The sequence below is a fragment of the Saimiri boliviensis genome, chromosome 2 (assembly GCF_048565385.1).
Source record: "Saimiri boliviensis isolate mSaiBol1 chromosome 2, mSaiBol1.pri, whole genome shotgun sequence".
NCBI classification, from domain to species: Eukaryota; Metazoa; Chordata; class Mammalia; order Primates; family Cebidae; genus Saimiri; species Saimiri boliviensis.
The window spans coordinates 119,968,553-119,995,373 of record NC_133450.1 but is presented as its reverse complement, the minus strand read 5'-3'; the positions used below and the strand labels follow the sequence as shown (position 1 = coordinate 119,995,373).

The following is a 26,821-nucleotide window of genomic DNA, read 5'->3' as shown; positions in this document are numbered from 1 at the left end:
CCTGGTTTGTAAAATGCCCTGATCTTTTTCTGATCTGTTTGTTTCACAGATTAAGAAAATAAACACCAGATATATAAAGCAAATTTAAGGTTATTTAGCAGCCTTATGCAGAACTAAAGTCGAGTGCTATGACTCTATTTTAGTTTTTTTTTAACTGACTTAGACACTCAAATTCTAGCAGAAAATATTTCTCATTGAGTCTATTTCTTAAAGAAGAAAGACTATGTTCAATTTTCTGAGTCCATTCTGTCATCTCAACTTACGTCTTGCATAATGAGTGTTCCTTTCAACTGGGGTGAGCAATATTTGGAAATTTAAAACATTTCCCTTTCTAGCTTCTTTAGAAGAGACGTCCTAAGCCAGAACTCAAATCCTAAAGAAAGAGAAGCAAACTCTTTTGTTTGTTTGCCCTGTCGATTGGCCAATAATTTAAAACCCATTCAATGGCAGAGTTATCAAGTGACTAAGAAGACTCGAAGTGGCAAGGAGAAGGTGATTGTGATCCAGGCATGCATCATTGGTCATTTGTTTAAGTAATGAAGGTGGAAAGCCAAATACTTCCTTCCTTACTTGCAAAAATTAATTCAGGGAGTTTGGTTTATGAATGGTTGAGCTTGGAGTAGGTTGTTGCTGATGGGATACAGTGAACACAGATGACTTGGTATGCATTTGCTGGATGAATCAAATGCATTTAATGGTATTGTCCTTGGTTTTCTTCAGTTGTCAAGGAAAAAGTTATGTCTGAATAATAATAAAAAAAGTAATGATACTGCAGAACTCACACAAGCTCAGTTGTCCTGGATGTTATTCATAACTTACAAATATATTACCATTTCTACCTAGAATGTGAGCTTCTCAAAGTATGAATGGTTTCTTATTTTCCACAAGATCTGGTACTTTGCAAGATGCTTATCAAAGCTTGTTTGAATATTGGCTGGTAGGGAGCCCATCTTTGTGGTAATGAAAACCTGTTTGCATTCTACCAGGTTTATACAGCACCACTATGAAGAGTAAGCTCATAAGCAGGAACTTTGTCACCAACCACTCCTCTGAGCCTCTTCTTGCTCCCAGAGGGCTGTATCATTTGTAAAGTTGTGGTAACTATTTTTCTAGTCAGTACTCCTACAGTCTTATGCATAAGTTTCATCTTTTACACAAGAGAGAACTCAACAGCTGGCCTTTTTGATATCATCTGACACCATTTGGTAGTTCTACAAAATTGACCTAATGTCATTTTTTTCATTTCCTACTAAATTCCAATTTAGAAAATGCACGAAGTGTTGGGAGTATGTGAGGCAAGCATGTTTGAGGAATCCATATCATAGTTTTCAAAATGATACTATTTGGCAGATGAACACTGACCATGGAATAGTATCCCTTTATAGACAAGTGTGTGAGGCATCTAGAGGGAAATATTAAAATGATTATTGTAATTAATTGAAGAACCCTATTTTGTCACAGTATATTAAGGACCAGGGTTTGTCATCTGTTCCTTCTAAGCTTGCATGTACTCTAGAATGTGTAATGCCTCACTGGACTAGCTGCAGCTTCAGTAGTGATAATAATAAAACAATATAAAATTGCAAGTCCTCTGTTTTAATAGAGAAGGAATTAGTATGTTGGCTCATTGCCTAAAATGTGCAGTCTTGGGTCTGCTCATTGGGTTTAGAATTATTTTTTGGAAAAATGAAGTCTTAATGTCATTTTCATGGATGTATGTCCAGTCTGTGACTTATACTATATTTTGGATATTAATAACTTAGAAATAAAATGTTACTGAAGTTCCCTGATAAGTAACATTGACTTTTATTTCATAAAATGCACTCTGGCTACAATTTTGTTTTGTGTCTCAAGTATAAACCTCAGTGCAGATTTCAAATACTTGTTTTATTTGCCTGCTACTCCTTGAATGACTATCCATGGTTATATTTGCTGATTTTAAAGGTGTTTCTTTAATATTTGTAATTAACTACCACATTTCAACAATAATTAGTAGGCCATGCGGTGGCTCACAGCTGTAATTCCAGCACTTTGGGAAGCCAAGGCAGGCAGATCACGATGTCAAGACATCACAGGTGAACATGGTGAAACCCTGTCTTTACTAAAAATACAAAAATTAGCTGGGTGTGGTGGCATTTGCCTGCAGTCCCAGCTTCTCAAAAAACTGAGGCAGGAGAATCGCTTGAACCTGGAAGGTGGAGGTTGCAGTGATCCAAGATGATGCCATTTGCACTCCAGTGTGAGTGACAGAGTAAGACTCTGTCTCAAAAAAAAAAAAAGAACAATTTTATCTAGATTGCATACTCATCACTGGTTTTCAGAGCACCTTAATGAATCCCACATCATGTGAACATTTGCATTTATATAGAGGTTTATCTTTATATAAACCTATCTCTTTATATTCCTTAGATAATACCATGCTTTAAGTCCTTATGAAGCTTTCAGGAATAGAGATGTATTGAAAAAAGCTTTGAAAGAAAGTGATACAGAGTCTTGGGTGTGGAAATTGTTAATGTTTTAGAACTAGAGGAAATCTTAATAATTAAGTATTTTGAACTTCTGATTTCAGACATGTGTAAAATGAGGTTTAGAGGAAATTTAAAAATTGGCTAAGGGCAAGTAGTTAACGATTGAGATAACCAGAAGTAGAATTCAAGTCTTTGAACCCAATGCTTTTTCCACTTGGAAGTCAAGAAACTTAAATTATTTACTTAATAATTCCATTTCTTTTTCAGAAGAAAGGAGGGCAAAATTTTTTGAAGAAAGCATCTGTGACTAGAAATCATCTCTCTTTGCGTGTTGGCATACTGACCTCCTGAAATGTGTTGCATGGGAAGGATTGTTAATCATTGAGGATCAGTGATAAGGTGGATAGTGGATTTAGTCTATCTCTTATTGGCAATTTACTTAATTCCTCAGTGTTTTTTTTCTCTTTCTTCATCTAGAAAACAGCCACAATACCAGTGTACCCAAAGATTGTTGTGATAATTATATGCATTGATGTAATGCAAATGCATTGTAAGTAATAGTGGAATGTAGTGTTACTAATCATCAATTATTATGAGTTACTATTATTTACTGGCTATCAATGTAGGGAGTCATTTGATATTAATTCAAAATAGTGAGGAAGAAAGAGCATAAATTTTTATACCAGCCAGGATTGAGATTCCAGCCACAGGATCTTATACAGATTAACACATTCCCCAGAATATCTGCCTTGCAGAGTCGTGAGGATGAAGACACCTAACATTACAACACTCACTCCTTGTTGGTTTGGATTCTCTTCTTGTCTTTCCCGAGCACCATTTTCACATGTGTTTACTCTCCAGTATTGGATGCATTGGGTTTTCCTCTGAATCAATTTCATGTCAATTACCCCTTCTTTTCCTGCTCTGTTTCTCTATTTCTTTATCCCTCCCAGCAAGTTCTAATTACAGAAATGTGTCAAATGTGCCTCATGTTTCTAAGTGTCCTTGAGATGGCCTTTTGGTTGTAACTTAATGTGCTTTCATTTCTGATAAGAACAAAAAAATTATAATAGTTAATTAAAACCAGCTTTTGTTAATTTATGGGGCTCTCATCTAACCCAATTCCATTCTCTTCATTAATAGAAACTCGTTTTTACAGTGGCAAGTATAAGTCAATTAGCTAAGGGGTTATTGAAGTCTTCGGACAGCCTTCAAAAAAAAAAGAAAGAAAAAACTCATATGCACATCCAAAGCCATAGAATCACCATCTTCTTGCCTTAGCTAAGCATTCTGTAAGAACTGAATCCCATCCCTGCCAGGCATTTTGTGTTCCTAAGCCTCATTTCCTTTCCTTCCTTCTGCTCCCACTGTACTTTTCTGAGGTGCCAATGCTTTATAGAGCCTCCATGCAGCCCCCAGGAACTCTCCAGCTTTTCTCAACCTAGGGATGTAGAATTTGGAAGAGTCCCTGGAAAAGACTGATTTACTCAAGTTGTGCAGAAGATAACCTGATTTTTTTATTGGCTCTGGCAGAACCACCAAGAGAGAATGTTCATAACAACAAAATGCTAACGGATGATTTTTCCACAGTGCTTGGCACTAGCAGGATCTCTTTCATCAGTAGGCACTTTTCCACCTTCTTTTTGACAGACATGTTTGTGGGGACGAGACAAGCAGAAGTCTCCCTCCTGTTGCTTGGGTTTCAGTACAATGTGTTCCTTCGATGATATCTCTGAGCAGTGGTAATGGGAAGGATATTAAAAAATAATGAGGATTTGGTAGAGGAAGGGAGAACTATCCCCAGAGGAGGCTGCGGAAGTTGCTAGAATCCAATTCCTAATCAGATTAGAATCACAAATGTGGTTCATTTCTACTGGATAGTTTATTATATGTATGGGAATAGCCTTTGAGCTTACTGTGAAGAGAATTCTTATCTACATTAAATATTTTGAATTATTAAAACTAACATCAACATCAACCTTCATTTTTAAAACTTGAATGCTTTATGAGTTTTCTAGCCCAAAAGTGAAGCAAATGACAGAAGAGATATCAGAAGAGTGTTTAGTATGTCTGATCTAAATAGTTTCAGTGTTAGTCTCTAAGTAATGGCTAACAATTGATGACTAACAGGTCTTAGAGTTTGCTGCATAGGGGAATAGCAAAAAGAAAAGGATCTTTATCTCTCCTTAATTTTTTTTGGAGTTTCACTTGTAATTGGATGGGTAATACAAAGGCATGAGGAAGTCTTAATATTTAAAGCTAAAAAAATCAGTTCAATAGGCAAGCAGTGTGTGATGCTCTGGCGGTTCAAATATGATTAAATTGTGGTCCCCAACTGCCTGAGGTTTTTAAATTTGCAAAGAAGATAAACATAAATGACTATAATGCAACAGGAACCTAGGATGTTATTTGGAAACAAAAAGGAAAACTTTTGTCAAGAAGAATCAAGAAAAGTTTAAGCCAGAAGATTCATTTGAGCTTGAATTTTTTTTTTTTCGGGGCTTTCACTAGGAGATGAAACAGCATGTGCAAAAGAGTAAAGATGTGCGAGTTAGTTAAATGTTTGAGTCTATAGTGGTGTAGCGAAGGAAAAGAGTGGGGAAATATCTGAGAAAGTAGGCAGAGGCCAAGTTTTGAAGAGCCATGAGTATCATGGAAAGAATTTAGGTTTGTCTGCTGCATAGAATAACTATTCTCAATATGGGCAATGAAGGAATATTTCCTTTATTGGGCATATCAGAATCAGGAAAGGGGCTTTACCAAGTAACATATTTCCTTGGAGATTCTGAAATGACCCAAGTGAAAGTCATTGCCAAAAGAACCCATTGACATTGTGATGTTATACTATCTGAGCTGTGTTAGAGCAGAATATAGATTAAGAACAGTTGTTTTTGGTTCCACCTCTGGCTCCCATTGGGATCTCTTGCGGTGCTTTAAAGACACCAGTGCAAAGGCATCATCTCAGACTCATTAAATGAGGATCTCTGGGGATGGACCTCAGTGTCAGTGTCGTCCACAAAGCTCTCCAGCTGATTCTAATGGAAGCAGGGCTTGAGAACCTCTTTATTAGAAAGATTAAAAATTGTGCCACTAGGAAAAAAAAGGGATAATCAAAACAGGATTGTTTAAGTGGCATTGTTCTCTCAAAGCTAATAAGTTTGAATCTTCTTAAGAGGTGGCTATATATCATTATAACAGACCATTGCAGGTGAGAAGAGGATGTGATTAAAAATGAAAGCAATTGAAGCAAACAAATTAAGAGTAAAGGAGATAGATAAAACTTAAAGACTGGAAATATGTCAAAATTCAGCACCTGTGTCTTTTCAAATGACGTATTGGGTCATATCCGCAGATTTTTAGCAGGGGAGGGAGAGGCAAAAACTTAAGTCTTTCATTGTATGTCCTAAAGAACTTTGTTCTAAAAACGAATGGAGGGTTTATAATTGTACACTGCTTACAAGCACATGTTCAATCTGTAAGTAAAGTTAACAGGATATAAAGGCATTTGTTTCCTTGACCTGGCTTTATCTGTAGTTTCGATTCTAAGAGGCTAGGCTTGACACTTCCTAAAGATTCCCAGGATCCTGGGCAAAGATTGGGAGTACATGATTATCTAACAGAAAGTTCTACTCTGTATTAGAATCATCAAATCATCACCAGTCTCTCTAGCTATCTATCTAGATAAAGGAGGGGGAATAGCACATAATATTCATGTACAAAGTAGAAGTGGTAACTAACAGGAAATAAAAATAGTGTCTAAAGATTAGCTTTCCCGAAGCTTCAATTCATGGTATGCATGTACTTGAGGTGCTTCATTTATAATAGAGCCAGACACAATGTAAAATAATTGACATAATATGGACAGACAGAATGAATGAGGTGCTTATTATTTTAATCACTTTGAGTTACTCTGCCATACCGAGGTGAAGAACACAACCAAGACAAAATTGAAATGATCAAAAGATTATGGAACAGGAAAGGTCAAAGGCAAGTGTTTTTTCGGGGGGTGAGGGACAGAGAGAGGCAATTAAATGTTAGAGATCCAGAAAGGTTTTTACTATCATCTCAGCATACTGGTATACAGTACATAGCAATTCATTGTTTTCCTTATTTGGTTATTCTCCATATCAGTGAATACAGTATGTAAGGAACCCATTCATGGAATCTCTGCCTAGTAATCGACTCCTTATCTTGGGTGCTTGCAAAAGAGGAAGATAATTGGAAGAGGACAATATTTGCAAAAGACCTAGATGCATGAAAGAGCATGGACCAGTTTAGAAGACTGGAATCCAAGGCGTATCTGGGGAATAGACAGGAACCAGTACTGGAGAAGTTGGTCAGAAAGCAAATCAGAAGAGCTGTTGATGTGTCTGTGCCAAAAAGTTACATTGTTAGTCTGCAAGTAATAGCTAATTATTGAAGGGATTTTAAGGACTAGGGATCTGCATTTATTATTATTATTTTCAAAATCTTGGAACCAAAGTGGCTAAATTTGAGTCAAGAAAATGCTCATGCCTTTGTCTAGATAAAGAAAATGCTCATCGCTTTTGTTCAGTGAAAGATTGAGGCGGTGGGGGTGAAAAAGAAGGAAATGAATCAGAGAAATCAATAACAATTGGAAAACAGCATGTTGAGGATGAGAGAGAGTAGGAAATCCAGCATGGCGTCAGGTTTATGGATGTGCTGACTGGGAGGCAATGTGGCCCTTAATGGAGAGGAGAAATTTCAGAGGAAGAACAAATTGGGGTTCAGCAGCAGTGACTTCACTTTCCAACCTGTTGAATCTGAGGCAGTTGGTTAAATATTCAAGTAGATTAATCCAGAGGATAGTTGGAAATATGGTCTCGACGTACCAACTTAGAAGGTACTCACCTAGTGTCATTTATCATATGAGTATATGTAGAAAGATTGTGTAGGGTAAGAAGGAAAGAACTGGCAGGGAGGATGCCCAGAGAACCACAGTTAAGGGATGAATGAATGCAAATTAGTCTACAGATTGACTAGAGACAGCAGAGAAGTAGGAGGTGAACAAAAGGAGAGAGGTAAAATCGAGTTCAGGGAAGCAGAATTTCAATGCTTGTGCAACAGTCAACTCAAATAAATGGGGCACAAAGGTCAAAATCACTGAAAAGTGCGATTGAATGCAATAATCAAATCATGGAGTTTCAATAGGATAGTGGGAATAGGAGCCAGTAATTGGGGGGAAAACGAATGAATGAGAAAAATAAAGCATGGGTTGAGTGCTTTTTTCAAAAATTTCTGCTGTGAAGGAAAAGAGGTAGGGTTAAAAATACAATTGCTAAAGGAATTTAAGAAGTATTTTGGTATATTTGGGATGTCTATATTTGTTTTAGAAGCATAGAGCATGTAGACAAGGTATGGGACCAGGAAGGACACCCAGAGCTAAGAGCAAGCTGATGGGGCCACTGGCCTCTGATTTGCCGAGACAATAATAATGATGGCAAACTGAAATAGTACTTACTATGCTACAAACACTCTTCTGTATTTTGTTAACATGTATTAATTTGCTTCCCTGGCATATCTGCTCTGTCACGTCCATTTTATAATCCCCATTTTGCTTATAAAAAACTGAGGTACAAAGAGGTAAACTTAACTGCCTGATTTGTGTTTTGCCTGCTACACTAAACAAATGCATTACCTCAGAGCTGCTAAAATGATATATACTTGTACACATCAGCTTCAACAGATTTAGAAGATCCTTGATTGAGTGGTAGAAAGAAGAGGTAGAGACCAGGGCTTTTGCTATAGATAAAAGATTTCATCTTGTGGAGTTTATAATCTGATGAGGGGGGGGCAGAAACTAAGTTCACCAAAAATATTTCCCTTATTAGGGGAAGTTTCACCATGCAATATGTCTTTGCAATTCTTTCATATCATTAAAAAGTTGAGAATTGAGTAAAATTATTGTCTCTTGAATATTTGACTGTTAATCTTGAAAGAAAGTTTAGTTGAGAATAACAGCTGAGAGTCAGTTTGTTGTGACAGAACTGAACTAGTCATTAGAATGAATTAAAATGTGGGTAATTCAGGGTGGTAATCAGGGCTAGAATGTGGGTGGAAGTGGACAGGAAAGAAAGAGAGAAATGAAGATGGAAATGATAGGATGTTGAAACAAAGATTATCTTGATCACACAGTTGAGTGAAGCTCGAAATTACTTTTAGGTAATTGGTAAAACTCACAAAAGGCTAGGTAAACTTTTGTATTTGAGTCACATTGCTTATCCTGATTGCTTGAGCTTTTCCTAGTTTTATGCCTATCCCTCTACAAAAGTAGCATTGTTTGAAAATTTTAAAAAATAATTAGGAATTTTTTAGTCTCTTGCTCTGCTATTAGTATTAGCAACAGAACTAACAGTAAGATTTATCCAAATCTTTCTATGTTCCAGGCACAATGCCTGCTATTTTATATGAAGTATTTCATTTTACTTTTATAAAAGTCCTAGAATGGCTCACTATTATTCTTACTTTACACGTGAAGAAACTCGGGCTTAGAGACACAGCATTCCCTGTCTAAGGTCATAGAACTTTCAAGTGCCTAAGCCAAGATGTGAGCCAGGTGGTGAGACTCCAAACCCAAGCACTCAAAACTCTGCACTGTACAAGAAATAGACAGTGTCCTGATCTAGCCACTTCCTTCAGAGTTGGCTCAGAGCTACCATGTCCACATGTGAGAAGATTAGCCTTCGAAAAACTTTGTCTTTCAATTCTTCTGACTATAGTTCTTTAGGCCTTTGTTCTTGAGAATGAATATTAGGGAAATGAATATTAGGGGAAACCTAGTAAAAAATAGTTAAAAGTTATCTTTTTTTTGCAACACCAGACAAATGGTAGATCTCTTCATAATTCATTCTGCTGAACTATGCAAACATCATAGTATAAAAGTTATCTCAATCAAGGTAGAGAAGCTTCCTATGTTTATATCTTGCTTGACAAGGCTGTTAAAAACATTTCTTTACTTTTTCAATGCAAAAGGGAGCTGTACTTGTGTGTGCTTAGTTGTTCTGGATACCTGTGTTGAAATTATACTGAAGAGAGTCTCGATAAGCAAGGCACTTGGGACAATGAAAGTGAATATAACTATCCCAGTGATGTTTATCCATCCATCTCTTCCAAGCTATGTACTTGCTGTGCCACCTGCTGAGATACAGAAATAAAGACAATATTGTCACCAATTTCATCTTTTGGAGTTTATAATCTCATGGGGGAAGCAGAAATTTTAAAAGCTGACCAAAAATATTTAATTACTTTTAACTGGATTTTGAAAACTCTAATAAAATTCTAAATGTGATTGTTTTCCAGTTAACTGTAATGGTCTTGAATACTGGGGAACAGGCTAGTTAATGAATGTGAGTATACTAGCTCTGTGTTAGTAAGTGTACAATTATAGACTCAGTGTATTAAAATAACTGAGGCAATAAGTATTAAAAAGGCTACTGTCTTCCATAGGTTAAAGTGCTGTGTAAGTAGAAGAAAATTGCATACTTTAATATCTTCATTATTTATGTTCTACATTGCTTATTTATTGCTGTATTATCAAACAGACAAATACTGATCTTGGGCTGCTGTTATAGGGAAACTTAAAAAAAATAAGTTATCACTGGTTCTTTCCTTACTGCTTGTTTCTGCTTTATTGTTCTGGAAACTCAGTGAAAGAGACATTCTAAGGAAGACTAGAAGAACAGCAGCCCTAAGCCAGAAGATCTCCAAACCTATTTTTTCTGTATAGTTTTATTTTATTTTATTCTTTTTTTAAATTGCATTTTAGGTTTTGGGGTACATGTGAAGAACATGCAAGATTGTTGCATAGGTACACACATGGCAGTGTTATTGGCTGCCTTCTTCCCCCTCACCTATATCTGGCATTTCTCCCCATGCTCTCTCTCCCCAACTCCCCACCCCCAGCTGTCTCTCTGTTTCCCCCCGGCAGACCCCAGTGTGTGATGCTCACCTCCCTGTGTCCATGTGTTCTCATTGTTCAACACCCACTTATGAGTGAGAACATGTGGTATTTGATTTTCTGTTCTTATGTCAGTGTGCTGAGAATGATGGTTAGACACTTTACAAAAGAAGACATACATGAGGCCAACAAACATGAAAAAATGCTCATCATCACTGGTCATTAGAGAAATGCAAATCAAAACTGCATTAAGAAACCATCTCACGCCAGTTAGAATGGCGATCATTAAAAAATCTGGAGACAACAGGTCCTGGAGAGGATGTGGAGAAATAATTTTTTGAAACCAAACCCCAAAGTTATAAAGTGATATTCAAGTATGTCCAAAGCTTTATTAAAAGTTTTGTGTTTGATATTAAAACTGGGTAAGAGTTCCTAGGAAACAGATGTACTTGAAGCCTTAATCCATGAAAATTACCTCCCTTGAGCTTAGGCTGGATGAAATTGTGCTTTGTCTCCTGCCTGTTTAGGTCCCTGGAAAATGCATAGAGTGAAATTTACACTGTTATGGATTCCTGAAAGAATGTCTCTGTATTTCCCTGCGTTTATATGGGCCATGCTACAGTGGCACAGTGACAGTATTATTAGTTTCTAAATTCCTATATTGGTTTTTAATAAACTCATGACTTTCTTTCCCACTGAATTTTCTGACAGGCCCAGTTTGAACTTCAGACATTTCATATCCGGGGCGAGCATGCAGCGATAACAGCGAGACTAGAAGAAACGATTGAAAATCTGAAACACGAGTTAGAACACAGATGGCGAGGGGGTTGTGAAGAGAGGAAAGATGCATGCATTTCCACCGAAGATGACTGCCCTCCAAAGACCTATAGAAATGTGTGCATCCAGACAGACAGAGAGACATTCCTCAAGCCCAGCGAAGGTGAAAGCAAGACAACCAGAAGTAATCAATTAGTACCCAAAAAGCTGAATATCTCCTCGTTAAGCCAGCTCTCTCCCCCAAACGACAACAAAGACATCCATGCAGCACTCCAGCCAATGGAAGGCTCCGAGTCAAATCTGCAGAGGGCACCGCCTCCACCTCCTGCACCGCCCCTGCCGGCATCCATCCCTCCCCCTCCACCTCTTCCCCCAGGACTTGGGTCTTTGTCTCCAGCACCTCCAATGCCACCTGTGAGTGCTGGGCCACCACCACCACCTCCGCCGCCACCTCCACCACCACCTCTACCTCCACCTTCAAGTGTTGGACCTCCACCACCCCCACCCCCACCCCCACTTCCTAACTTCCCTGCCCCACCCAAAGCTGGAGGGCCTCCTCCTGCTCCAACCCCACCAGGACTTGCACCCCCACCTCCCCCTGGACTCTTCTTTGGACTTGGCTCTTCTTCCAGTCAATGTCCTCGAAAACCAGCCATTGAGCCCAGTTGTCCCATGAAGCCTTTATACTGGACTAGGATACAAATAAGTGATAGGAGGTAAGCTCTCCCGTATCCCATTCTCAGCATGTGAATTCCCAGGATTTTGCCCAAATTACGTTTTATTCTTACTGGGTCAATATGTCCATAGTGTAACGCCCATTATCTAGTGTGATACAGTGAATGCCTTGGATAAACAAGGTTGGGATGTTTGGGGAGAATGTCTGTCTCCAGCAAGGCCTCTCTGTATTCTCTAAAGTTGCTGGGAGAAACAATGTGTTTCAGTGTCAAATTTTTCTCTAAGGCAAATGTTCAATTGTATAGACTGGAGTCCAGGTCTAAACCAGGGCTTTCCCCAACATCGCTACAACTGATGAGTAATCATAAAGAATTGAACCTGATTCTGTACTGTAGGTTCACTGAGGATTTTTCTAATACTTTTTACTGTCTTGTTTTTAGATGCTGTAATCAACCTATAATCTAGATATTTAATAGAAATGGGTGTTTTTCAATTTTTATTAAAAGAACAAGATATGGATAAGTTATTAGTTCTTTAGATTAGAGGAGAGTCTTAAAATATAAACTCTCTCTGCTTGAACGCTATTTCTTCTAACTTTTAAATACTCTCACATCTTTCTTTATACCTTGATGCCCTTCAAAGAAAGTATCAGTATGTGGATAGCTGAAAGCATCTTCCGTGTATATAGGTTGATAAGCTGGGTTTGTAAGGTAGCAAGATACAGTTGCTTGGAAACATCATTCAAACAGATTTGAATGTGATTTGTTCGGCCTTATTTTTGAGTCTGGAAGGAGGACAATGAGAGAGATGTTGCCTCTGCCACTTTCTCCTTTAAAATTTATTTGCAAAGAACAGCAAATATGGGACACATTTTACAACTGTTCCCAAGTCATGATGTGGTAGTAAATTCTTCAATTTATGTAACATTTTGCTTACGGAAGGCAGGTTATGAAACAAAATAACACACAACTCACAATTATAAAACAGCCAGAAATCACTGGAGGAATGGAGAATACCTTAAAACTAAGCATATGTGCTTCATATTTTCCCCCTTTCCTCTCGCCAAAAAATAAGTGCCAAGAGTTAATTTTTGGAATATCCTGATACTTCTTTTTTCAAAATTTAATTATACTTTGTAATTTCCCAAATGAATAGTTAATAAAAAAGTGAGATGATCCTATAATAACTTCTGCCATTAACTAAAGTACTAGTATTCCCTTTTCCCCAATAAAGACTCAGACATTTCCTAAAAAAATCATTTCCCAGAATATTTATTCTGAGTCATGTTTCCTTATTAGTGTTCTCGAATTAGTGGACAGCCGTTCCAGGGTGATGGCTGCCACCTGCAAGCCTTGGATGAGTGTGTCCGGCAGTGCAGGGAACTGTTCCACACCTGTGTCCTACTAGCCTGCTTTCACTTCCTTCCCTGAGACACTTCATGAGCAACAGATACTGTAGACCACAGCAGCCATAAAACAGTGGCACTGGGAGATATGGGCCCTTCACCCAAGACAAAGGGAAAGCTAGGGATAATTATTGTCAGCCTTGTTTCCTCCTTATGTAGTTGGCCATTTGGAGAAGAAAACCAATTAGATACTCAAGGTCTCATTGGTTTCATCATAAATCTAGGCCTTTACTTTTGAGCAAATGAAAAGCAGATGAATAGGACATCAAGAGAGCCCTGTTTGGTGAGCATATCACCCTTGAGCCTGAAATATAACATAGGGGCTGCCCTGCTATGATATGTTACGACTTATTACATGGGGACTTCCTGATGACACCACATATTCAATCTCTTTTATTATGGGTCCCTCCAACTTTTTCTACTTGTTAGAACTACTGCTTTTAAATGAAAATGATTCAGAGTCTGTGGAGTATTTGCTTATGAGCAAAAGTGCAATTATTTGGGTACCTTCTTATAAAGGAGGCAAAATTGTATTTTAATATTTTGTGCAACTAGAGGAGTAAGTAGTTTATATAATGATTGCATCATAAATATTGGTCTTGCTTTTTGGGAAGCCAGAAACAAAATGTGAATTTTCAGCATTATATATACACTGCCACTCATCCACCTAAATTGCTTTTGACTACTGGTATGAACTGATTTTTTTATTTTGCCATTTTGCCTTCTTCGGTGTCTGTTTTGTGATTTCTAGAATTAGAAAGAGACAATTAGTTAAAGAAAAATAAATCCCCATCTAACTACCTTTTAAGCTTTTTAGTAAGTTTCTCATTTTCCTCCTCTTCTTTCATTCTCTCCCTCCCCTGCTTTCCATGTGAGCTAGAATTGTATGTTCAGTGGTCAGTTGACCACCATGGCAGGTCATTCACTGTGAAGCAGATCCTTATTATTGCCCTACCAAATGCCAGCTATCCCCAAATCACTGAGAGGCAGTGTTCCAAAATTCTTTTATTCAGTGTTGGAAATGCCTTTCCGATAGACATAGTGTTGTAAATGGAGATCAGGTGCTCAAACTGATCACCATTGATTCCCAAAGCCAATTTACACCGGAGTATAAGTGAATTATAATACTAGTTATATTGGCCTGATCTCAGAGTCCATGTAGCTAGAACCAACCAGGTGCAGGAAGTGGGGATGGGGCTGAGCAGTTGGCCTATCACATTGTATCACCTCACTCTAAGCATCACTCCTTAGCTGCCCAGAACCTTCCTGAGGCCCATACCAGTGGCCCTTAATATGCCACATGCTCACTCCAGAATTCCATGGCTGGGTTCCTCAATCAAGATCCCACCTTTCCCCACCTCTCCCCCAGCACAACAATGATAAGCACTGAACATTAGTGGTGCTCATGTTTCAAGTTGAAGTTAGGTGAGTAGCAGAGGGGTATGGCTGAGGGAGGAACACATACAGGGATATACTTCACTGGAAATGTTCTAGCCCTTGGGTTGGGTAATGGTTTCCCAGGTGTTCATTATATTGTTATACTTTATAACTTCCATGTCACATATATACTATTAAATGGTTCAACCATTAGAAAAATCATAATTTAAAAAATAACAAAAAGCAGAGGAGACAAGGGGTGAATGTGGCCAAAACCAAAATGTCATATATCATGGGAAAGGCAGCTCTATTGCAAAATGTGAACATGCATGCCTGAGAAGCCAGTGCTGCCAACTGTTTTAAATATCAAAATCAACTGTAGTATCAAAAAGTTTGGTGGACCATTCTATATAATAATAGTTATCTTTTTAGTTTTCATTGAGAAAATATGTTTGGAAACAGAGGTATGTATTTTAGATGTTATGGATTGTAACATGTACGTATGTTTGATAAATGATAAGTATGTAGATAAAATTTTTTCCTGTCTGTGGGCATTGAGAGTGTTTATTATTATTTTTGAGATGTACTTTGGTTCTGTCACCTGTGCAGTGACACAATCTTGGCTCATTGCAACCTATGCCTCCCAGGTTCAAACAATCCTTCTGCCTCAGCCTCCCAAGTAGCTGGGATTACAGGCGCACTCCACCACGCCCAGCTAATTTTTTGTATTTTTAGTAAAGACAGGGTTTCACCATGTTGGCCAGGATCGTCTTGAACTCCTGATCTCAAGTAATCTGCCCACCTCAACCTCCCAAAGTGCTTTTCTTTCTTCCCTCCCAAACTTGAGTGCTCATTTCTGGAAGTCAAGTCAGCACAATTACCCTGTGGCTGCTTTAGTTGAAATCCCATGAGGGCTGGTATAATGGAGAAGGCTTCTGATTGGTTTCTGATGTTACATTGTTTAGGGGATGTAGAGACTATAAATCATGTTATTTTAAAATAAGCTCAGCCTCTGCACAGATTAAGGACTCTGCACTGAGTTAACCTGCATGAATCCTAAAAGCTGTATTTAAAAGTAGTTGAAAAAGTCCAAAGAGGAGGCAGATCTTTAATTTGGTACTCCATTTTCAATCTACTTCAGAATTATCCTGTCAAAGACTCAAATTGTTTTATATTTTCAGCCTTTATATGATGCCGATTTTTACGCATCATGGAAATGCCCAGACTGAAGGAGGAGCAGCTTGGGTGCCCCTAGTAATCCAAATCCCAGGATTTGTAGCCCCAAGGAGTTCTCTAGAGCTCTGTCTCTGATTGTACCTAATGACAGTCGGTTTTTTTCCGAAATATGTCTGCGTGTGTTTCAATGTTCTGTAGTATATTTTGACTTTAACAAATGCATAATATGAAAAACTTTTCTCCAAGCATTATGAGAGTTTTCTGTGTTTTTTTAAGTAAAATTAAAAATGCATTAGAGAAAGATTTCATTGTATTATATTCTCTCCTATTTTGGTTCTTATGGTTAACTTGTCGTTTTCTATTTTTAGCCAAAATGCTGCACCAACCTTATGGGACTCCTTAGAAGAACCTGACATTCAGGACCCCAGTGAATTTGAGTATTTATTCTCCAAAGACACAACTCAACAGAAGAAAAAACCTCTGTCAGAGACTTACGAGAAAAAAAACAAGGTCAAAAAGGTACTGAGTGATTATAGCAAAGCTATAATTATATGTACACACACACACGTATATATACAATAATACAGGGAAATGGTATGTATATCATATATACACACATATACATATATGTGTCATTCATGGGAATTTATTACATATTCATTATATGTGTGTCTCTATATGAGTCATGGGAATTCATTACATGCTGTTGGTTTGCTTTCCCTGTTTTCAGGAAATGTTTCAGAAGGTTTTGAGTGGTAGAGGGCAAGGGAGCCAATAGTTCATGCATCTGTGCATACTATTTTGGCCATATCTTCCGAATTTTCAAAATTTAATCTGGACTTTTTCAACCGTTAATTCTATTGAAATAAAAATAAAATTTAATTTGTGGTTAGTGAAAGTAGTCTGTAGGTTATATGAAAAAATTGTTTTTTTCTATAAATTCATTTATTTAACAAATATTTCCTAGGGGTTTACTGTGCTAGGCATTTGTCCTAGGCCTACACTGCCCAGTATGGTAACATGTGGCTATTAAGTAATGAAATTAAATAAAATAATGTAGTTTTCATTGTACTAGCCGCTTTACAATTTTGTTGTTGTGGCTAATGGCTACTATATTGGATAGCACAGATGTTAAACATTTCCATCATATAAAAAGCTCTGTTGGACAGCACTGTCATAAGCATTTGGGATGTGTTGAGGGCAAAAAAAAAAAAAAAAAAAAAAATCCTTCCCCCGTGGAGTTTATATTAACAAATGCTAAACACAAACTCTGTCAATCACATATTAGTGCAGGAGGAGGAGGGCCAAGTTTAGTAGGGTGGGAATGAGGTCTGCAATTTAAAATGGGGTGTTCGAGGTAGGCCTCATTATGAAGGTGACTTCTGAGTAGTGACTCAAGGATTGAAAACTGAGAGGCACCAGCCATCTGTAAGAGAATGAGTTTAAGATTGTCAAGCAGTCAGGCAACCATGAGGATGAATCACACTCTGCCCCACACACTCACTGTGAGATCTGAGGCAGTGATGCTAGGTCCTTCCATTCTGTCTGGGTCCCTGCATCGTAGCATGAGATGATGTCTGCTCATAATGTTCCTCTAATTATTCAATGAGGTAATACATGTATCAGGCTCAGCACACTGTCAGTACTCAACATATTATAGCTGCTCTTGCTTTTGCTACTGTTAATACCACGGCTACTATTTCCCTGTTTTAGTGGGTTTTTGTTTGTTTGGTTGGTTTTCCTTATTTTTAATAGTAGCAGAAATGGTGTCAAGGAAAAAGTATAGTACTCTGGTCTGCTATTGATTTGCTATGTGAGCTTGGGCTGGTTGTCTTCCTTGTCATATTTTCCCTTCCCTGTAAAATAGGATTAATAGTACCTGAATCTACCTGACCCTCTAGAATGTCGTGAAATTTACATCTAAGAGGGTCTGCGGCAGTGTTTTGCAAAGTGTATAATATTGAATGATAGCATCAACCCTTTTTTTGTGTGTGTGATAGAATCTTGCTCTTGTCACCCAGGCTGGAGTGCAATGGCACGATCTCAACTCACAGCAACCTCCTCCTCCTGGGTTCAAGCAATTCTCCTGCCGCAGCCTCCCAAGTAGCTAGGATTACAGGCATGCACCACCATGCCCGTATAATTTTCTATTTTTAGTAGAGACAGGTTTCACCAGGTTGTCCAAATTGTTCTCAAACTCCTGACCTCAGGTGATCCACCCAACTCAGCCTCTCAAAGTGCTGGGATTACAGGTGTGAGCCACCATGCCTGGCTACCCTTCCTTCTTAAATTATATAGTGGGGTTCATTATCAGTTCATTTCTCAAGTAATGTAATGATGATGAAATTAGCTGCAAATTACTGGGGACAAATGGAAAATGTCTGAATATAGTTTTCTGTTAATCGAGTCAGATTTTCCCACTGACTTTAATTATGGATACAATCATGATCAAAATTTTTCATCTCTCAAGTTCGCTGGAATTGTGTTGTCTTGAGAAAAATATCCAAATAAGTATTAAAGCAAAATTTTAAGAGGCTATATTGCATGGAACAAATTGAATTTTTCTAATAAATTGGCTCTATGACCCCAACCAAATCTCGTCTCTCATTGTAATCCCCAGCCAGGTGTGGTGGTTCATGCCTGTAATCCCAGCACTTTGGAAGGCTGAGGTGGGCAGACCACCTGAGGCCACCGGTTTGAGAGCAGCCTGATTAACACAGAGAAACCCTGTCGCTACTAAAAATACAAAAATTAGCCCAGCATGGTTGCAGGCACCTGTAATCCCAGCTACTTGGGAGGTTGAAGAGGGAGAATCACTTGAACCTGGGAGGCAGAGGGTGCAGTGAGCCGAGATTGAGCCATTGCACTCCAGCCTGCACAAGAAGAGCAAAACTCCATCTCAAAAAAAAAAAAAATTATAATCTCCACATGTCCAGGACAGACCTGGTGGGAGGTGGTTAGATCATGGGGGCAGATTTCCCCTTTCGTTCTCCTGATAGTGAATGAGTTCTCACGAAATTTGGCTGTTTGATAAGTGTCTGGTGCCACTCCCACCCCACCTTCTGTCTCCTGCTGCTGTGTTGGTAGTATCTTTATAGCAGTGTGAAAATAGATTAATATAAATAGTAAGTTCCAGACAAATCTGCCCCCCCCAAAAAAAAGTCAGCTGATTTACATAAAATGTATTTTCATGCAGTTAGATTCATACGACATGTTGTAACCAGGCTGGCTTTTTAAATGCCATCTGTAGAAACAGAAGACTTGTTTCTACCTGAATGTAAAAAGGAAAATCTCTATATTCCAAAGCTAATTTCAGTTTGCCTCTTTCAGGAAGGCTTCTCTGACTAATCAGAAACTCTGCTGAATACTTCCTTATGCAAGATCATATTAAACTTACTTTTGTTCTCTATTGCTTCTTAGATTGCTATTACTCTTCATTTCTCTCCAGATGCTTGAAAACATGTTGTTTATCATAGAACTATGCACTTCTGTTTTGGTGAATGAGTTTTGTTTTTAAAACATTGAAGCATTTGGTCATTTATTCTTATTTCTTTTCTTATAATGGTTTGCGTATTCAACAAAGGATTTTAACTAAGCCAGTTAGTACTCGATAAATTCATTTTGTTTCTCTGAGGCGGGAAATACGCTTCATTTAAGTTTTCTGTACAGGGTGGTTGCCATTGCCCCGTAGAATCTATGCACTTGAGTAGTGCTTGCTTTTCTCTGTAAGTGGAGGCAAAAAAAAAAAAAAAAAAAAAAAAAAAAAAAAAAAAAAAAAAAAAAAATGGGTGTACTGGGCTTTGTGGTAATATGCAGCTTGGAGTTTTCAGTAAGCTTTATGTCCTACCTTAGAGCTGAGGTTTTAAGTTTTAAAGAAAATAGCAAGCTGAACTGATGCCAGAAAACTCCAAACCTGCCTCCTATGATCTTTCCTCCATGCCTGTGGCCAGATTTCCAACATCAAGATGGATCCCTTGGTTTCTTCTGAGAGTCAGATGTTTGTTTTCTTCCCTCTTGAAAATGAAAAGTGGTTTTAGAGGTGGTGAGCAGCTGAGGAGTTTCAGCATTGAAGACCAAATCCTTCAGCTGGATCATGGAATGGTTCCCATATGAGAAGACCAGAAGGACACATGCCAAATAGGTCTTTTTGTAATAAAATGACTAAACAGGAGAAAGTACTTAGTATATTACTGGATTTCAAAATCCAAGATTCTGAATCTTGGCTATAGGGCCTCAGCAGCATTGAAATGTGAATATGAAAATATGAATCTCTCTCTCTCTCGGTTTTTTGTTTTTTTTTTTTTTGAGACAGAATTTTGCTCTTGTCACCCAGGTTGGAGTGCAATGGCACGATCTTGGCTCACTGCAACCTCTGCCACCCGGGTTCAAGAGAGTCTCCTGCCTCAGCCTCCTAAGTAGCTGAGATTACAGATAGCCACCACAATGCCCAGCTAATTTTTGTATTTTTAGTAGAGACGGACAAGGATTTCACCATGTTGACCAGGCTGGTCTTGAACTCCTCACCTCAGGTGATCCACCCACCTCAGCCTCCCAAAGTGCTGGGATTACAGGTGTGAGCCACTGTACCTAGCCATGAATATCCCTTAAACACAGCTGATCTTCATCCCTCAGCACATTTCACATGTAATAGGATGATCAAGAGTCTGGAACTCAGATACTGTATTAATTTCTAACTTCAACTACTGCAGTAGTATTTAAAGTTAATATCACTGGCAGTTGTTTAAAGTAACTCTCTCTATATATCTTCTTAAACTAGGCAGGGATCCTCTTCTATAATATCATGTAGTCTAAGAATTAGAGGGAATCTTACCCATCATCTAATTCAGTTCTCTCATTTGGCACATGGGAAACTGAGACCTAGAAAGATAAAGTGACTCCTAGGGGTTTGCACACTTTTAACTGGGAAGACGTTGATAATGACAAACACTTGTTCATCAGCATGTGTCAGCATTTCCTCTTTATTTAAATGGTAATTTGCCACATTGGCAATAGTATCAACTTGCACTGGGGTGATTTATTTGAAGTTTATAAATGAGAGTAGCCATTATTAAAATCATCAACAAAATATAGCCACATTTCTGCAGATCCAAAGTATTTCCTACATTGTATAATTATCCACAGTTTTCTTCAGAGTCTTCCAATAGGAAGCCAAATCTTTGAGTAAAAAAATGTGCTTTCTGTGTAACTCCAGCAAAAGATATACAGATTTGGAGCTGGTGTTTTTCTTTGACCTTATCAATTCCATTTAAAATATTAGCTATAATAAAATGAATAGAAATTATTAGACATTTGTATTGCATACTTAGGTGCCATGCTCATTTGTGATACAAGACCACTCTGCTGCTACATAGTAGTAACGAAACTGAGAACCAGAGCTCACAATACCAGCTCTCAGTAAAATCACTACCACTTGGTACGGTCTCATATTTTTTCCTCTCATAACATTCAGAAAAAGTCATTTAACCTTCTCACACTGATTTCTTTTCTACCAAATTGGGAAGAACACCTCCTTAATGTGGTGGTTGCAAGGATAATATGAAATTGTAAGAAGGCCTTAAGCATTCTTTGCATTAATCTCCTAGTTTATGCACTAATATGAAAGTTTTGGAAAGAAATTCTTCAACGTCTTTAATTCCCAATGTTTTCAAGGTCTTAAAGCATTAATGAGTCAAACTGATGCTATTTGCAAATAGGAATCTCTAGGCCATTCTTGCTTTTCAACATTCATGGAAGTATTCCATAACTTTATTTAGTGATACAGTCAGACATCTAGTAGTTCATGTTTGTATGGTCTCTTTTCACTAAAAGATAAGAGTTTCCCCTGTTAATATGTCATATTTACACTGTCTCTGAGTGACATTTGTTCCCGAGCAAGGTAGGTCAGAACCTTGACGAGGAGCCAGAAATCTGCCTTCATTATCTGTGATTCTTTCTCCTGGTTCCTATAAAGGAACTAGCTGCTCTGATAAACTTTCCAATTGTATCCTAAACTTGCCCAACAACTTTCTGCAAAGCAGCATGACCTGCCAATATTCCTCCTTTTTTGAGATTTCATGATCTGACTAAGTTATAAATCATCTCTGTTTGTTTCCTGTTCTGTGAGATACGGAAAAGCATTCCTCTCTCTCCCTCTCCCTCTCTCTGTCTTTTTAATAGATATTTCTTAAGAATTAATGAGATAATGGCTATTCCCTAAGCACTGTGGGAGAAGGGGGTTGTGATGGTTCAGCAGACACTAGTCTGTTGAAACTTTCTGGTGCCAAAAGCCTTCAGCATTGATTGTAATTTGGTCACTTTGGCAAGGATCATAGCTGTAATTCTCAAATCCCAGACTCCGTGTCTCAGTTTATTGGGGAGGGGAGAAGATGGAAGGAGAACATTGTTTGGAAGCCTGAACATAAATTTATAGGATTTTCATAACTTGTTGCTTTCCAAGTTTATATTATTTCAGCTTTGTGTACAAAGATAATTTCTCTGGGCTCACTTGGTGTAAGGTATGTGCATTATTTTTTTTATATAGGGGGTGGTGATAACTTTGTCTACCCCTTTACATTTTTTACATGGTTGAAAAATGAGCAGTGGGGTTAGGGATTATCATCTATAGAAGTGAGTGAAATAACTTGCCCATGAGTTGATTGTACTAATATATGACCTGGGAGGCTAAATTAGTGTTCGGTCCCAATTTCTTGAGTGATATCTGGAATGATCAGGTCTTTCCTGTTCAGTTTAAAGACCCCTGACTGGCCAAATTTACTGAAAGGAAACAGGAGCTCAATGACAGGCACCAGTTTACAAAAATTCCACCTTGTAAATTTTATTTGGAAATGAGACAGCCCAAAAAGTTAAGTTGTAGGTTTATTTTATTTGCTTATTTTAAGAAAAGGAGGGGCTGGTTAGGACTTGTCAAATATGAATATCAATGATTCTTTCAGAATGTTGAATCTAAGTATTATTCTTGGAGTTCAACTAGATTCTCTTCTTGGCTGCTAAACAGTAACTTAATCTGGATTTGTGTCTCCAGCCAGCTGTATTAGTATGTTTTTTACCAACCCTGCACCACAAGAGGGCACCTTAGAATGCTGAGATACAAAGATAAAGCCGCATCAATCCTAGAACCTGGAGAACAGGAACATGAAAGAGAGTAACTGCCCCTCAGCTCTCTCTTTAGTCTTCTTATATCTCTGTATTGTGGACCATGAGACCAAATTTCACAGCATATTACCCACACAGAGAATTGGGAGCCAATTGCATATTAGAAAAACTTGAAGGTATTAGTAGAATAAAAATTATTAGTAGCCATTGTTCCAGTGCTTAGAATGAATGACTGCAGTATAAAAATATATGAAGTGTTAGAGTTAGCTCCTTTGGGACTGATTCTGGAATTCCCTTCTCACTACACACACAGACACATGCACACACACAAACATATCTTTAAAATCTTAAATATTTGAAGAGAGGGAAAAGCAGAAATTTATTTAAATATAGATTTGAGGTTATCTAATTGGAAAATACAAGAAAGTATAGTATATTCTATGAAAGAACTATTCTAAATATTTGTGTTTTTTTAAATATTTATCTTCTCCTTGTTGAGGAAAGTTTTGAAATCTCACTTATATTTTCCTGAATCTCATTCGTTTATCCTCAGTCCAGGCCCTTTTCTGAGACTGTGTTATGCAGCTGGAGCTAGACAATAGGATGAGGCTGAGTGCCTGTGGTTGGGACCTTGATGGTAATAGTGACTCCTCTGACCTTCATTTCTAACTTAGAAGTGTATGAAGATGCAACAAGAATAGGGAAAGATAATATGTATACCTGTGCTGCAAATCCAGGTCACATGGATGCTTTTGAAGCTGAACTTGTAAATGCTTTGCACAATACATGCATCTCCTATGTACATGATGGTCAAAACAGCCTGTGCATGTGCACATGCCTTCACAGGCACATGCTTAATATGAACAGAGAGAAGTCTCAGTGACCTTGGATTTATTTGATATTGTTCAAGTGGAGATTAAAAAGTAAAGATATCACTAGTAGTGCCACTGCTAAATAAAGAGTTTTGTTTAAGTGCCTGTCATGTATTAACTTACTTGATCTTCGAGAACCTAGTGATACAGTTCCTATTATTTTTCCTATTTTATAGATGAGAAAACTGGAGTTTAGTGGAGTTGGGCAACTTGCCCAGCACCACATAGTTCTGCAGAGCAAAGGAATGTCACCAGCAACAACCCCAGAGCTTGTTTTGTCTGTGTGTGTGTGTGTGTGTGAGAGAGAGAGAGAGACAGAGACAGAGACAGAGACAGAGACACGAGTCTTGTTCTGTTGCCCAGTCACTATAACCTCCACCTCTCAGGTCCATGAAGTGATTCTCATGCCTCAGCCTCCAGAGTAGCTGGGACAATGGCCACACACCAGCATGCCTGGCTACTTTTTGTATTTTTCGTAGAGATGGGGTTTCACCATGTTGGCCAGGCTGGTCTCCAACTCCTGGCCTCAAGTGATCTACCCACCTTGACCTTCCACAGTGATGGTATTACCAGCGTGAGCCACCATGCCTGGCCTTGTGTTCTTAATTACTTGACCGAAGGTCATTCATCTGCATTTAACTACAAGTCCTGACTTTAAATTCACTTTACCAAGCCTGAATTTTATTTCTTAGTCATTGTACAGTGAAAAAAGTGCCAGCTTTGGTGTCAGTAAACATGGTTTCTAATTCTAACTCTGACCCTAACCAAATATCGAATCCTGACAAGTCTTTTAAATTCTCTGATCTCAGGTTTCTCATATGTCAAAAGATAAACTCTAATTAGATGAATTCCAAGGATCTGGTCATTACTTCTACTTTGCAGATGAAGACACTCAAAATCTACCAACTTTCTATCTATCACATGGACCAGTATCTATCTTAGCACTCAGAGCCAGTCCTAATCAGATAGATAGAGCTGTCTCAAACTCTAGTAGCATATTGTATGAGTCACAGGTACATGGGGGTTCAGCAAATAATTGTTCTGATTTTAATAATCCCCCAAATGTAAGGCAGGTTTATATATTGGAGAGTTATTTTTAAACAAACCAAGTTTCTTTATATACTGGGGATACTGAAGGACTGGGAATATGATAGAGAAAACTGCAGTGGAAATTGGGAGCCAGAGATCTTTTCTTGAAAGTAACTATTGGTTGTTGTATGTCCAGTCATGTAACCCCTCTGACCTTAGCTTCTATACCTAGTATGGCATTTGGAGTGAAAATTTTCAAATATGCTTTCCAGATGCACAATCTCAGGACTTAATGTGGATTCATTCCCACATACATTTTTAAACTCAATGTGTGTAAGATTGAAATAGTGAATTTAGATTTTTCCTAGTCAATGAGTGACATGGGATATGCTGCAAACCAGACTCACAACCACAATGTTTCCCTATTCCAATATAAAATATTCCCTCTTTGCAGTGTTTCTTACGTAACAGAAATGCATTTGGCAGCAGCAACCAGTGGTGGAACTGGCCAGCCCCTATTGTGCTGAGGTGGCCCTCCACCATTCTTCCATCTCTTAGCAGAGTTTCCACAGTCCAGAGGCCTGGAGCTCAGGTTACACCAGACAAAACTATCCACTTACTTCCTAGGATAGTCTGGCTTGACCTCAGCACTATGGCCACACTTCCAGTTTTTGAAAAAATACCTTTGACCTAGAGCTTCATTTCATTTTAGGCCTGACCTGATTTCCCTCCAGCTGAGGCTAATTTGCATGGCTGTAAACACGGACCTTACAAAGCTCACCAACTGTGATAAAAGCAAAGGAAACCTGAGACCACAGGACATTCAAAAATCCACCTTCTGTATCCCAGCCTGACTCTGAGTTATGCCTCAGCCCAGGAGGCTTCCAGTGTGCAGCAGCTAAAAACATGTTATTCTGATTGATCTGATTAGGGCAGCAAGGTTAGCCATGGTCAATTTACAAAGACAGTATGAGAAGAAATCATGTGTGTAGTCATGTTATGGGTCAGCGAGGCCCCTGCCAGAAGTTATGAAAAGCCACAGCTCTGCCAGGACCATTATCAGATCTACTAGGTGGGGTACAAATGGGATTGGAGGTTTAGGGGGCCCCTCCAGTGGGGCGAACGACAAAAGGGATTGGACTGTGAAGAGCAAGTGAATCATACTTGCTTCCAGCTGGATTTCTTAGCTGCCAAGCCCCTTGTATGTAAGTGGGAGAGCCTGGGAGTTCCCAGTACAGTGTGGGGACGACTGCCTTTTGCTCCTCCCTGCAAGTGAAAGAAGAGAGTGGAAAAGCTAATTTGACATGGACATGAGGCTCTACATTGACCCAGAGAAGCAGCCAGATGGAACCTATTGGGCATTTTGATCCCTCCCTTCACCACAAGAGTGGTTTAATTGGGATCTGGCTCCAGGCCCTCCTTACTAAATAACCTGAGTTTTAGTGTTTTCATTTTCATTAATTAACTTTCATGCTAGGTGCCTTATTAGTCACATTAGGCATTCTGCATGTTCAAAATATCCTAAGAGGTGAGAAAGAGGTCTTTAAAAATAGTACAGAGCTGCAAGTACACAGGGGGTTAATTCATGGCCTAATTATCACATCACTTTTTACTCTCTTGTAGACCCTCTTGTACAACTTCCTCAGTTTAAAATATGCACAGAAACTAGTGTTTAAACTTTGTTTTCAAACAATTACTACATTCCTGTTGATTCTAAGGATTTGGGAGCCTTCACCTTGGGTGTGGTTTGCTTCCTTCCTGTCCAATTCAGGAACATAAATGTTCCTTGCAACACTGGGATAAGACACATTAATTAACAAAGAAAGATTTATATAAAATGAGGCCAATTGAAAGCTATACTGCTTGAGCTGGGGCTCATTATAAATCACTCTGTATATAATCATCTTACTAATGGAAAAAATGAAACGTTGGGGTGGTTGCTTGGAGAAGAATGTGATTCAGAATGTAGCAATAAAATGCCTAAAGCATCTATGTTTAGAATGCTTTAGTA

At 38.4% G+C, this 26,821-nt stretch overlaps 1 protein-coding gene and 1 non-coding gene across 5 annotated transcripts in view; one reads left to right on the top strand and one right to left on the bottom strand.

Moving 5' to 3' along the window:
• FMN1 (formin 1) overlaps nucleotides 1-26,821 on the top strand; it is a 423,173-nt gene that overhangs the window by 211,734 nt on the left and 184,618 nt on the right. For all 4 annotated transcript variants that reach the window (XM_074394141.1, XM_074394140.1, XM_074394139.1 and 1 more), the window contains 2 exons: nucleotides 11,098-11,879; nucleotides 16,165-16,315. In XM_074394141.1, the coding sequence (XP_074250242.1) occupies nucleotides 11,098-11,879; nucleotides 16,165-16,315 (933 nt within the window). The remainder of the gene's footprint in view (nucleotides 1-11,097; nucleotides 11,880-16,164; nucleotides 16,316-26,821) is intronic.
• Nucleotides 9,299-9,366, bottom strand: LOC120361406 (small nucleolar RNA SNORD77). Its single transcript, XR_005577606.1, has one exon. It is a non-coding gene; the product is annotated as a small nucleolar RNA SNORD77 (small nucleolar RNA).